This window comes from Polyodon spathula, chromosome 19, assembly GCF_017654505.1.
Source record: "Polyodon spathula isolate WHYD16114869_AA chromosome 19, ASM1765450v1, whole genome shotgun sequence".
Lineage (NCBI taxonomy): Eukaryota > Metazoa > Chordata > Actinopteri > Acipenseriformes > Polyodontidae > Polyodon > Polyodon spathula.
In genome coordinates, this window is record NC_054552.1 from 22,923,766 (window position 1) to 22,937,572 (window position 13,807).

Consider the following 13,807-nt stretch of genomic DNA (forward strand, 5'->3'; position numbering starts at 1 on the left):
ATTTGCCCTGGACATATAGAACATTCGTAGTATTAGGAAATCCGTTAAAAATGTGTAAATGAGAATTGACTGTGTGTGTTTGGGTGTTATGCTGGTGCAGGTTTCAGAAAGCTGATTAGAACAGAGTCTGAGTGGCACACCCCTGACCCTGCTTCACTAAATTACCAACAGGTTCTGAGCCACCGGAGCAGAGAGACAATTTGTGCTCATCTTGCACAGAGCTTCCATTCTTTCCCACATTTCCAGCCTCCCCCAGCCCACTTTGGTTTGGTTTTTTTCTCTCGCTGTCTCTGGCAATCCCAGAGAGGTTCCTGGCAGCAGTGTTTGATCATTATCATGGAGAACTGCTTGCTGCATGTGGGTTTGAGGCAGAGGAGCTAAACGATCTTTGGGGAGAACAAAAGTCATTATCATAAATAAACAAATAACACAAAAGAAACAGCATATTTCTTTTTGTGTTTATTTATTTCTGTGAAAAACAGTGGCGTGTTGTAAACGCTTAGGGAGCAATGTCAGACTGGGTGGTGCAAGGATGATTCACTCACTTAAAAATATATTGGGAGCTTTCCTTAAACGATACATCATATTGTGATACCGGACCAAAATACTACATAGTTTTGTCAACATTTGTATATCATATATCATTATTGTGTGTCTTTAGTATTACACCACTGCAGTAGATGGTAATAATCATTACTAAAGGGGGTTCTTTAGTTCACCTAAAATTTTATTCTTTGCCTGTTTAATATACTATACTATGAGTGTTCTCTACTATTCTGTATTGTTGGCGCTTGCTAGTTATTGAAGCAAAAAATTGCAAGTTGGCCAAAAAAGTTAGACGTTGTTACAACCACACTTCACCAACTTTAAAAGCCATTAATAGAAATCAGCCAGTTCTGAACAGGACATGTACAAGTCTCTTTATCAACTCTACACATTTCACAAACCGCCACAGCAACACCCATGCCTGCCGTGCAGGCGAACTTGAACCACGCCACAGTGAAATTAGGTCTTGTACCACCTCTCAAAAGCAGTGCTTTTGGTGTTCAGCAATAACCAGTAAACAGTCACATTTTTCAGCTTGTGGGGCATCCTTAATCAGAAAGCAACTAGGCTTCATTTCAAAATTGCACTCATTGTATTTTTAAAAATCTCCCGTTCAAAAGCCATGCTCTTGCTGCTCCAGGTGTTTATAGAATCCATTTTATTTTGTGTCGTATAGATAGTCAGTAGATTTTAACTGTAAAAATATTTCCCTGAGTTGAAAAAGTGAGACTGGAGGTTCTTGCTTCCCGTAAAGCTGCTTCTATCAACCTGAGAGGGGTGACGGAAAGGGAAAACTGCAGTTAGTATCTGTTTTATCATAATCTGTTTTTCGTCCCAGTGCTAGACAACAAGGTTGTAAGTTTTTATCATAAGGTTTACTGTGTGTGTGTGTGTGTGTGAAGTAGACCAACATTATGTGGCCGGCCTTGTTTTTATGAGGCCTGCTGTCTTCCCCCACAGACTGAAATTTATATGCAGAAATCTACCCTTCCAATGAGGTTTTGGTCTTACTCTTACCCCCTGGCTAGCATGGTAGAAGCCTTCACCAAGACAAACAGGACCGAACAGTAACGTTAGCTGCTTGCAAGGCTTTCTGTATTGTACTATTCTCTGCTTTGAGTGGGGAATCCAGCACGTCTTAATTAGAGTGCTGTGTAAGAGAGCTGCGCTGCTTTTTTTTTTTTAAATCCAAGTCTAAACGCTGGTTAATGGGGATGGCAGGTTTTTTTTTTTTTCTTTATGAGTGGAGCCTGTTTGTTCCATGTGTTCCTCGTTTATAAATAAGGCCTGGGATCCAATAAAAATCATTGCCGGGACCTGCTGAAGTATATTACATTTTGATGAGCAGCCTTGTGTTTCAGCTGTTGTGTTGGGGGGAGGGAGGGGGGATTTTAAATCTGAATGGGGAGAGTCAATTAAAAGCCTGCTTTTAATGAAAAAAAAAAAAACACTAAATGTGCAGCACCATTTGGGGATATGGCCATTGTTACATAAATCTGTTTTGCCCAGTTTTGCCCAGTTTAGGTGGAGGCTGTGGGTTGCCTGCATCTTACAATAGGTATCAATGTTGCTAAGGGGGTGGAATGACCATTTGGTGGTAATGTATTTATATATAGTACTGTAAGGATAAATGGTTCATGCTTCCAGTATTTTATGTGTGTTTTCTCTATGTTTTTAAGGATTTGCTTTTTTTTTTCCCCCCCTGTTCTTTTTTTATTTATATTTGTTCTTGTTTAGAAACACTAAATATCTCATCGGTTGTGTCTCAGCCTAGTTCTTCTCCAACGACCATAAAATCTACTAGTATATAAATGTTTTTGTTTCGACTTAGAAACAGAGCTAGTTAGTAGGGATATTTGACTCAATTTAATTACCTACACTTTAGGATTAAACACATTTAAACGTTTAAACATTTTTGTACCAGTCAAATAAATAAATAAATAAATACAACGAGAAGCCTTCCATTAAAGTGCTGGTTCTGTTTTTTGTTTTAGTCTAAAAGGTGATTTACTCAGTGAGAATCCGCTCTAAATCCCCTCAGGGAAGTTGTTGGGAATAGAAATGTTTAGCAAACGTCTGTTCTCCAGAATGGCCCATAGTCTTTTGATACTGTTCTTCTTGTAGTCATGGATACAGAAGAACCTGCCAAACCAGAGCCCACTGTGTAATTCTTTCTGATAAGATGTAGTTACTTAAACTGGGAAATGCATCTTTTTTTCTATATTGTAAAATACATCAAATATTCTGATTAAGTTATAAATGACTCTATCATTTTGAAGGACAGCCCAAAAGTTTGTGTTACTGTACATATTGCAATTTCTTTTTCTTAATCTCTGTATATGTGCCGACATCTCCAGATCTGTGTTTGAAACTGATGAGCAATTCAAGACAGACCCAGGACGCTTGATTAAATCTCTCTCTATCTCTCTTTGGAGAGTGGTCTTCCCTGGGCAAGGTCAAGCTGTTTGGGGACCTGTCTCTAGGAAGGCCAATACTGTTGCTACTTGCATGAACAGGAATGTGGATACTAAGACCTTTCATACGTGTACACAAGCTCACTAAAAAGTTAAAAAATTCCTACCTTTTAACATGAGGTTTTTAAAAGCCATTCATCTTTTTTTTCTTTTCTGCTACTTGTGAACGTTGCCTGTGTGCTCCTGAGTTAAACACTTGAGAGAATGCTGGGTGTTCGTCATGTTAGCTTCTGGCAAGCCAAGCTGTTTGGAGCACAGCACAATCTGCAGAGCTCAAGCTGTTGAATTAATTTTTCTTGGAGGAGAGTTAACTAGCTAATTACAACATCCTACACATGCTGCTGTAAACAGGGATCAATAACTTACATGGGCTTGCGTTAATTTTATTGATACATTAGTGGTGTTTTGTATTGATTTTTTCTTGTAAATTTCTTAGAGTAGACCTTCAATGGGGTGCTTTCTAGGGACATATAATTGTTATAGGGTCTAGAAGACCATTATGTTGTGGGTTTGAATTCCCATTTAAAAAAAAGAATACTTGATGTGAAAATGTTTACATTGCATTTGTTTATTGCATTATATATTTTATATGGCATTGTACAACAATATGTACTCCCTGTATGTTACATTTTGCCTTCGCCTGTATTTATAAAGTCTTTATTTATACTCTGAATAGTGTCCAATTGCCAACACAAATATAACAAAAAATTTCCAGTAGTATTTTAGTATTACGACTTGCTGAAGCTCCTTGTTGGACAGAGTGAACGGAGACCCATTTAAATAGTTATTCAATCCTAATTTTTCTGCTGCTTTTGGAAAATTAAGAGCCTATTTGAGGGAACCATTTTCATATGCTGAAGTGGTCGTTGTTCCATCATTTTAGATTACACTGTGCTCTGCGACGGTGATTTTTATCTCGTGGATTAAAGCTCACTGCGTTTCCATTGAATTCCACGAGTGCTTTTCAGTTCCGGTCTGGTGGGAAGCCAACTAACATGGCTCTGATCAGCAAGCAAGTGACTTAAAGGGCTTGTTTTTTTTGTTCTTTAAGTATAGACTCTTTATGGGCCGTAACTGTCTAGTTAGTAAAACGAAGGCGCTTAATGTTCCATTACAAATCTTCTTGCGCCCGGTAATGGGATTGTTTTCATTTTTATTTCCCATAGCAGTTTGTTCAGCACCCAGCAGTGGCTGAATTTAATCTTCGGACTTTCCCATGAAAGAAACTGGAATTCAGATGAAAACTGCAGAGGTTATTCTCATCAGGAATGACTGTGTCATAATGCAGGGACTTTCATATAATAACGCAGAAGCTTGAGCTACAGCTTTATCTGGGGAGGCACAGTGGTCTAGGTGCTGAAGTAGACCACTTTAGGAATTTAGACTTTGACTGCTCAATATGGCTACAGTTTGTCTTCAAACTTTGAACACTGAAGGAAGTATACAAAAAGAAAAAAAAAAATCATAGGCAATATTGTCTTTGATAATTTATTCATAAACAGTTTTAACTATAGTTTTTAAAATGTGCTGTACATGTACAATACAATATACAATATAATGTACAATATACTACTGTTTTGTCTGTATACAAAAAGAAAGACAAATGGAACATGCATTACAACTCAATACTTCAGTCCTGAAATCTTTCACATAATACCACTTGACAAAGGAGCAATTTTGTAAAAGGCAGACAAAGCCACATGAGTGATTTTATCATTTCATTCACCACAGAAATACTATATGTTCTGTATTTGATTCAGTTAGTATGCAATAGGTTTCTGGGTTATCTTTTGGTTTGAAGTAATTTCTCTATTGTTTTATTTATTTTTTTATTTGTTCTATAAGAGCACTGCTAAATGGCCTAGTGATTCCAATAAATTCAGACCCATTCACACTTCAGTTCTGAAAGTCTATTTCAAGTGGGTTTGCTTAGTTTGAAATCATTTGTGAATGCTACAGTACAAACAAACCCAGTCTCCAGCAGAGTTTGTCTTAATTAAACTGAGACCACCTTATTTAGCACTGAAGATTGATGTGAATTTAAAAAAGAAGCTGTTCTTTTATTTATTTATGTATCTGTTGGTAAACTTGGTAAAGATCATATCTGTCTACATAACACAATATAAATAACCTGTCTTGTGTAACTTTTTATAAACTGCTGTCCTGCCTTTAAAATCTGTTAAACCTGCTGTTTGCATTGTGGTACTGTAGACAAAGCGTGGTGGTCCAGCCAGCAGAAAAAACGAAATCTGTTCCTTCGCAGATCTTATCTGTTTAAGCTCTTCAGACTAAACTTCACTCTAATAACAAAAGAAATCTTGCTACAAAAATCCACAAGCTACATGCTGAGCTCCCCAGCTATTTGAACCAAACCAGCTAAAGCACACCTACCGCCATCTTAACAGCTCTTTACAAAACGGCTCCTGTGGTTTCCGGCTTTGGTCATATCTTTCATCACTGGTGCAGATTAACGCTATTAAGATACCACACTCAAATCCATTATGTATCATTTATATAGTGGTTGGGATTTCTTTTCTTTCCTTTGCGTGTGACTGAGAATTGGAGGGAACATTTCCCTTGAGCTTTGTTATCTACAGTGTGTCGCACTGTAGGGTTTTACCTGCATCTACAGAACCGTGTTGTGAAACTAAGTGAAGACATTTTGTAGTTTGAGAGAGTATCATAATCTGGGAATATAAGGAGGTACCTGTCCAATCTCCTGTCCATTTTTATTGAAACTTGGAGAAGACATTATTTACCTACTCATTTATTGATAGAGATCTAGGTATTTATGGAGTCGCTTGTCCATACATTTGTTACACTAACGTTTTTACGTACATGTTGTGAAATCATTATTGAATGTTGTCATACATTTTAGTACGACACTCCTGGGTTTTAATCTTATACGACGTGTGACAATGGCATCGACAAGCATCAACAGCTACATCAACACCCATGTTAATAGCTGTAGCAATGAAACAATGCCAGTATAGTTATATCTACTGTAACATTTTTTAAGATAAAAAATAACAACCTCTCTAATCCTTCTTTGCTGACTTCAACTTCGTAGTGTTGATATCTAAACATGGAGTGATTGTACAGCTCAGTTGTGACGGCCTCAGTTTGTAGCCTTAGGAGGTAAAACTTGCACTGATAAAGGCATTAGCGGGAGAGTACTTAATCTAGCTTCTGACCTCTTTACCTCAGAATTTAAAATTTAGGCCGCTCTCCTTTAAAATATTCTTTGGATTCTTTGGATCTGGTTGCATGTATTCAGGAGGCCTGTCGCCAGGGGGAATGATCTAGAAGAGAGTGAGGAGGCGTTTGTTGTGGTTTGAGGGACGATTTCACTGCGAGAGGGTCGTAAAGCTTCCAGAGAATTGGCCTGGTGAGGTAATTAGTGTGGAATTCACACTGGTTGCTGGCACTTTGAATGGAAAAATGTTTAACGTCCTCAATAACGGTTTATTATTTTGTAGATTTTAGAAACAATTGTATTGGGGTTTATAAGAAAGGCCAATGAAAGGAAGCTGTTATCATAAAAATAACAGCACTGTAATTAGCTAAAACTGTACTCGGGTCTTCCCAAGGGTAGAGTGGTGAGGCTGAGCCCTTGTTTCACAATTCATTGCATTTTATTTGTTTTATTTGGGACTGCTTTGCTGTATGCAGCCTCCCCTGGTGTGTTTCTGGGTTCTTCTGTGGTAGAATCCAGTTTCACAAAGTATACTAAAAGAGGCCGACAAGACTCCCTTTTACATATATTTATGTATAAAATCATTTTTCTAGATACGGGTCTAGAAGTGACAGCCAAAAATATGTGCTATGGAAGTTTTCACCTTTAATGGAACAAGGGTATATTTGCAGCGCCATCTTTTAGCAACATCAGTCTTCAGCTTGTCGTTTAGCTTTATCAGGTGTGAGAAATGTATATTGAAAGAGATATTGCTAAATTGGAGCTCACAATAAAACAAAACAAAAAAAAAAACCTGATGCAAGGTGTAGAAATGTGCAAACTTACAGAAGTGAGCCTACATAAGATTCAATACACATTGAAAAAAATAAGATTGTGATCATTTAATTTCAGCAAATCTACTCTACAGTACAGTAGTTTCACTAAAGGTGAAACAACTTGCATAGTCAGCATTGTAGCTCTGACCGTGCCACTGTAGAACAGTATGTGCTGTTTCACCTGCACTGGTATTAGACCCCCCTCCTTGACTGAACACTTCTTAGCAGTGACCCTCTCCCCAGGTAGGGTCAGTATAGAGACAGTCTCCGTGCTAGCTGCTGAGATCCTGCAGTAAGATCACTGGCTGCTGTACAGGGGGCTTCAAGGCATGGCAACGTTTTAGTGGTATTTTTAGCTTTTGGACTCTCTGCTTGTCAAATCGATTCCAAATGTTTTAAGCACATTTGGTGTTAATGGTGCGTGTCTGCACACAGAGCAAAGCAAAAGAGCACTTTCACAGAGGATAATCATCTGCACGGAATTTAGTGACATCATCACTTTCCGTACACTTCTGACCCACCACCACTTATACTTGTATCAAGGCTGTTTTGGATGTGAAACGTTTGGTCGATTGACATTTTCACGATGGGAGGGGTAGCTTTTATTTGGCTAAAGGTTACAATGAAAACTGAGTTTTGTTTTTACAAAGTACCTAACATGAAAGGGAGGTGAATTCCACTTTATAATTACCAGAAAAATATTCATGCTTTTTGAAATGCTAACTTACCGAACAAGGCTTTACTACAAACAAATACCAGTCGAAATTGGGGTCTGAGATGCAGACGTCGTGTAAAATTACAAAAACAAAATGTTTGGAAGTGTCATATCCCTCACCACTTCTGTTGATATTTAATCCGTAACTAGTTAAACACTTGAGTGGTCAGTTTAGAAATACTAAAAGGAAATGTTTGTCATTGAATTTACTGAGTTTCTTTTTAGTTTTAGTTCTTTTTAGTTTTTCAAAATCTTTGGTCTCTGCTACCACAGGAAAAGGCCTCAGGGATGTTGAGCATTGTTCCTACTATCAAACATTAATTTGCTTACACTACAGCATGTGTTTGGAATAACCTGTCACCTGATGTAAAAACAAGCTACAAGGAGTCCACCCCCAGAGATGAGCAACTGGAGTCTGTTGGAATTGTTGGTGTTAAAAGCAAAGTGTAACCTCAAGTGAATGTGAGAATACTATACGGCATGCTTGGCTAAGTTGCAGGTTGAGCAAATCATTCTAATGGACTGTGGCTTTGCTTGTGGTCGTTACTGTATAAGTAATGTATGCTGTCACTGTAGACCGTGAATGCTTGTTTGCGCCAGGTCATTGGCACAGACCTGGGTAAACGGTTTGTAAATTGTGCAGAGAAGATCTGACGCTGTGCCTCCTCTGTGTTTCAGCTCCTCCACAGTTCCTCAAGAGGCCGAGTAATATCTACGCCTACGAGTCCATGGACATCGTGTTCGAGTGTGAGGTGACCGGCACGCCCGCTCCCACTGTCAAGTGGGTCAAAAACGGGGACGCGGTCATTCCCAGCGACTACTTTAAAATCATTGTAAGTGAAAAAGAGCATAACGTTGGTCTTGGCCTCAGCTTAAAATGCTTATTCTGAAAAGTTTTACCTTGAGACTCAAGAGCGTGCTTGTGGAGACAGACTGTTGGGGAGGAAAGAGAATTCAGTCCAACCTTTAATGCCCATGTTTAACACTTTAGTTTAGGGATCTGTTATAAGTGGTTATAAACAGTAGCAAAAACAAAACAATGGCAACAGTGTATAATAACTGTATTGCAAAAACAAAGCCGCCCCATACAGTTGGTGAGACAGATGTATAAAGATAGACAGACACACAGGCATAGAAAGACAAACAGACCTGAAAAATCAGACAGACTATATCAGTTATAAGCAATTATAAAGCAGTAGTGCAAAAAAACAATCACAAAAGTTTGTGGTAATACTCTTATTATTGCTATTCATATTCTATAATTGTTAATACCATAATTAATAGCATGTTTATAGATTTGTTATAATCGCTTATATCGGATCCCTAAACTAGCGTTACCGGCGGATCTTAGTACCACTGAACTTTAACACCATTAATCCTGCTTGGGTTTTCTCCAGGACTGCCTTGTTTTTTTTATTATCTGCTTTTTAACATTACTACAGTGCATACTGTAAAGATACAGTGAAATGAGATTGGCAACGTATCCTTTGTGGTGCATTGAATGGGCATTACAGGGGTTTAAGACCAACTGGATGAAAAAACATTGCTCTGAATTAAATCAAAAGCATAGCCATTTAAATAATGCCTATAGCACCAATATACTCTTAAATCCAGGCCGTGCTTGCAGTGTACATTAAATCATTATGTATTTATTTATTAATCCACTTTACATAATTGGGCCTGAAGTATTCTTTATTTTAACCTTTGCACAATAATGTAGAACTGTTAAACTTTTCTGTAAGTATCTGCTTTTGAGTACTTATAAAAGGTTTGCTTGCTATCTTTGACTCCCAAGACCTGATGAGGCCAAGTTCAAATCCAGTCATGGCTTTCAAACAGATCAAGTCCCACGTTTAAGAGGGTTGTAGTCACTGCTTGGGCCTAGACATTATTCAACAGAACCTTTCCTTGGGACAGAATTGAGCATATCTCTATCTGTGAATCCCACATGGTCAGTTACTGGTGCCAGTCATGTCAGAAAACACGTGTTCACTGTGGGCCAGGAGGAAGCCACCAAACTAATTTTCATTTGTCAGTTGAGTCTCATTTCAGCCCAGGCCCCAGAGGTGAAAGGCTATTAATTTGGTCTGCTTTGTTACCTAAGCCCCCACCAGCATTCAAACAGTTATGTGGGGACCCAATACAGGCTTTACAAAACTATAGTCTCCAGTCCCGAAGGCAAGCGTGATACCTCATGCTGCAGAAGTGTAAGCCTCCTAAATGAAACATATTAATGTGTATTGTATGTGTAACAAATTGGACTAACCTAATGGGCCTTCTGAGGGGTGGTTAACTAATTTGCTTGTTTTCCTGTCTGACCTTTTCTGCGTTCAGGCCCTTTACCATGTTCATAATGCTTCCTGTTTATGATCCTTCTAACTAATAATCGAGCCCGTCACAGTCACTCTCATGTTTTCATATCATCTTAACCCTGTAATGCCTGGAAGTGAAATGGGGGAGGATTTGATTTAAAGAGTGGCTTTTGTGGGATCAGAACCAAACAACACTTTAGTTTAACCAAACTGAGTATTTATCTTCCCCCACAGGGGATTGGTATCACCATAGAATAATGTGATGTACAATACAGTACGTTAGTGAATGCACCCCATCACTGTGTTGTCTATCACCATGACTACATTTTCACAAAACAACCTGAAATTGGGTTGCCAGATAGAACCTAGGTCCAGAACAAGTTTCAAAGTGGGTCAGATCTGTGACTACTATTGTGATGAAACTTGATAAGGACGTTATTGAGAGATTAAGAATCTAGATGTATAAGGAGGCCTTGGCATGAAAGGCACTACACAAAAGAATTTGATTGGTTTGAATACTGCTGTTATTTTTACATACCTCTTGTTGAGGCTATCAGGCTTTAATTCTGTGGCATATCTTCACTATAACATGTATTATGTAAGTAGTAATGATTATATTCCCAAATTTGATCAAGATTCACATATCTTCTCAAGGATGTGGCTCTTGATGACCTGCTTTTTCATGGTATAAATTACTGTAATGGTGTGTTTTTAGCCTTGGAGGTAGAGATGCCTGTTAACAAATATTGTGAATTTATTTTCTGTTGTTTTTACCTCGATAGAACTCATTGTTTTTTCTAAGGCTGGTGACACACGAGTTGTTGTTGTTGGGTCATTCCAGGCTACTGCACCTCTGTGACTGAAGAAAATCGGTTTTATCTTTTTTTTTTAAACACAGTGATGAATTTGAATGTCAAACCTCAGGGCATAGCCACAGCTACAGCTGAGGAGGGATCAGCAACTGGCGTTTTTAATTTGGAGAGACTGCCTCGTTTTGCCAGGGGAAAACAAAAAGCAACCCACACATGAAAATTTCCTTCAGATGGGCAATTGAGAATTTATATCCCAACATGGTATTAATCATTGTCCTAAAACATATATTGGTTAGTCAGTAGATGACATTTTTGGTTAACCTTTCAAATAAAAAAAAAAATAATAATAATAAAAAAAATAAGATAAGCAGCATTGGAAGTAAATCTTCATTTGAAATTGTCAAAGTGGATATGAAGTCTTCTGTTCTCGTTTTGATTTGTCACCTTTTCTGTTTGTCATCACATTCAGGCGCATGACATGTGAAGTACTTCTGTGGCCTCATTATACTCTTACACCCATTTTAAATCATAAAGCTGAAGCACTACAGACAAGTATAAGACATCAAGTAGCCCACACGTGGAGTTCTTTTTTTTTTTTTTTTCAAATGAAAACACGATTTGTAATAAATTAATGAGTTCAGTTGCACCCGTCCATTATGTTTTATAGGAGTGTTTTCTCATTTCCCACAGTTTTGCTTTTTGGTCCTGTTGCTCACCCAATGTCATGAAGACAATGTCTCATGAAGACAATCTTATACCATAAGAGACAGGTCAGCTGTACATATTGACTTGTACTAGGGGCAGTGGGACAGGTAGACAAGTTAATGGTTACACATTGGTGTACCAGAGGCTAGACTTGTTTGAAAAGGCCCTAGGATATGATGACTGAAACAGAAAATGAGTAAGAGTAAGTCTAAGCATGTTCTCTAATAGTATTTGTGTGGTTCTCCACTACATTTCATCTGTGAAAATATGTAGGTACAGTAGGGGAGTCATTCTTTAAGAACTAGGTTTGGCTTTTTTTTTTTTTTTTTTTTTTTTTTTTTTTTTTTTTTTTTTTTTTAAAAGGTTGAACCCACGTAACATTAATCTCAGTCGAAAAGGTCCTCGGTAACTGTGCGTTTTGCTTTCCTGTTTCAACAGAAAGAACATAACCTGCAGGTTTTAGGGTTGGTGAAGTCGGATGAAGGTTTCTACCAGTGTGTGGCTGAAAATGACGTGGGGAATATACAGGCCAGCGCTCAGCTTATCATACTGGAACATGGTGAGTAATCACAGCCCAGCTACAAACCAAACTCTTTGTGTTTTACCTCATTCCACAGGGGGCGCTGTGGGCAGTATCAAGACTGTTCCAGTTTTTACATTAAGGACATGGAAATACCTGATTGTACTATAATAGAGAGGGAATGTTGGAGCTAGGCGTCGAGGCATGACACACAACATTAGAGGCCAAAGTGTAAGCACTCGAGTATTGAAACACAATATTAATGAATATGAAGAGGGAGTTCCATGACAGGTCTCTACAGTACAAACTGTGTCACTGACAGTGCTAATATTGGAGATCTTTCATGAAACTGTATGTATACTTGGCTGTATCTGATGGGATGCCATTCTATAGTGAAGATGTAGGTCATGCTAATCTGTTTTTTTTTTTTTTGATAGTGACAGCTCTTGTTTGGTATTTACATCAGTGGCAGGGACTTATTTGATTATTTATTTAAAGGTCAGATTGAAGAATGTAAAGTGAAATCTCCTTCAGTTCTATCTTGGCAGTGAGCAGCAGGGGATAGCATTGCTGATAAAGGTGACGTCCTGCCAAGCCAAATACAAAATAATCCTTGTTTGAAATGTCAAGTTTAATGTGTTCATCCTCAAGCTTCTTGAATGCCACAAGACCTTTTTTTACGTTTCGCTTCATCCTGGGAATATCAATGTCAAAAAACCTGTACATTTAATAACAAACAAGTCTGGAAATGTAATACTAAATCTGTTTTAATCAAGTTAAACGATTTATAATTAACTATTACTCATACAAAATTAAGATCCCTGTTTGTGATTGTCAAATGTCAATAACAAACATTTGCTGATGAAAAGTGCAGTTTTATAACCAATGGTAATAAGGTATTATATTACTCTATTCAAAATGGACCATATATTGGCAAATGCCTTTGTACACTAAATTTGTTCAAGCCCTATTTCAAAAATGATTATGCAATCCACCCTAGTATCTTTCTGGTGAATAAAATTTAAAATCAGTTCTGAACCACACGGTACCCTGCGACAAAAACAACCTTAAATCTCAGCACAAATAAGACCTAGGCTCCCATTATAGGGTGCCAGTCTCAGAAAGAGGCGTCAGTGATTCAGAATGGTGCCTGAACTTATCCCTCACCCCACAGGAGAAAGGATAGTTCCTTAAGGAAAAGCTAAGAAATTCTCTTAGGACAGCCATTTCATAACCTAAGTTAGTTTTAAACCAGCCTAGGGCTGCATTTACATTACTTTTGCAGCGAAGATGACCAAATGGATGTGCAACTGTACATGAAGTCTAATACTTTCTGACATTCCCAATAAGAGATTTTAAAACACGTATTTCTAGGTAATGTTTCCTTCTGATTCTTCCCTTGCAGTCCCCAAGCTTGGTTCGATTTCGTGTCTTAGTGGTTGTTTGATCTGTGTGTCACACTTTGAGGCCTGATTCACACACCTCTATACAAGTCCAATAGAGTGATCACAAGAGGATGTGATAGGGGATGGCGTTTCCAAAAGTCATTACGGGTTTCTCTGACAGATACGATCCTTTGCCTTTCAGAAACCTTATGTACTTGTGCCGATCCAGAGATTATCATTTCGTGTATTTTTTTTTCCTTTGTGAAGGTTTTTTTTTTCCCTTTCTGATAGCCAAAGATTAACACATGGGGATGCGTTACAGGTCTG

General features: G+C 38.1%; 1 protein-coding gene across 9 annotated transcripts in view; it reads left to right on the plus strand.

Moving 5' to 3' along the window:
* LOC121294469 (neogenin-like) overlaps window positions 1–13,807 on the plus strand; it is a 164,362-nt gene that overhangs the window by 96,829 nt on the left and 53,726 nt on the right. For all 9 annotated transcript variants that reach the window (XM_041218185.1, XM_041218181.1, XM_041218182.1 and 6 more), the window contains exons 6-7: window positions 8,425–8,579; window positions 12,014–12,134. In XM_041218185.1, the coding sequence (XP_041074119.1) occupies window positions 8,425–8,579; window positions 12,014–12,134 (276 nt within the window). The remainder of the gene's footprint in view (window positions 1–8,424; window positions 8,580–12,013; window positions 12,135–13,807) is intronic.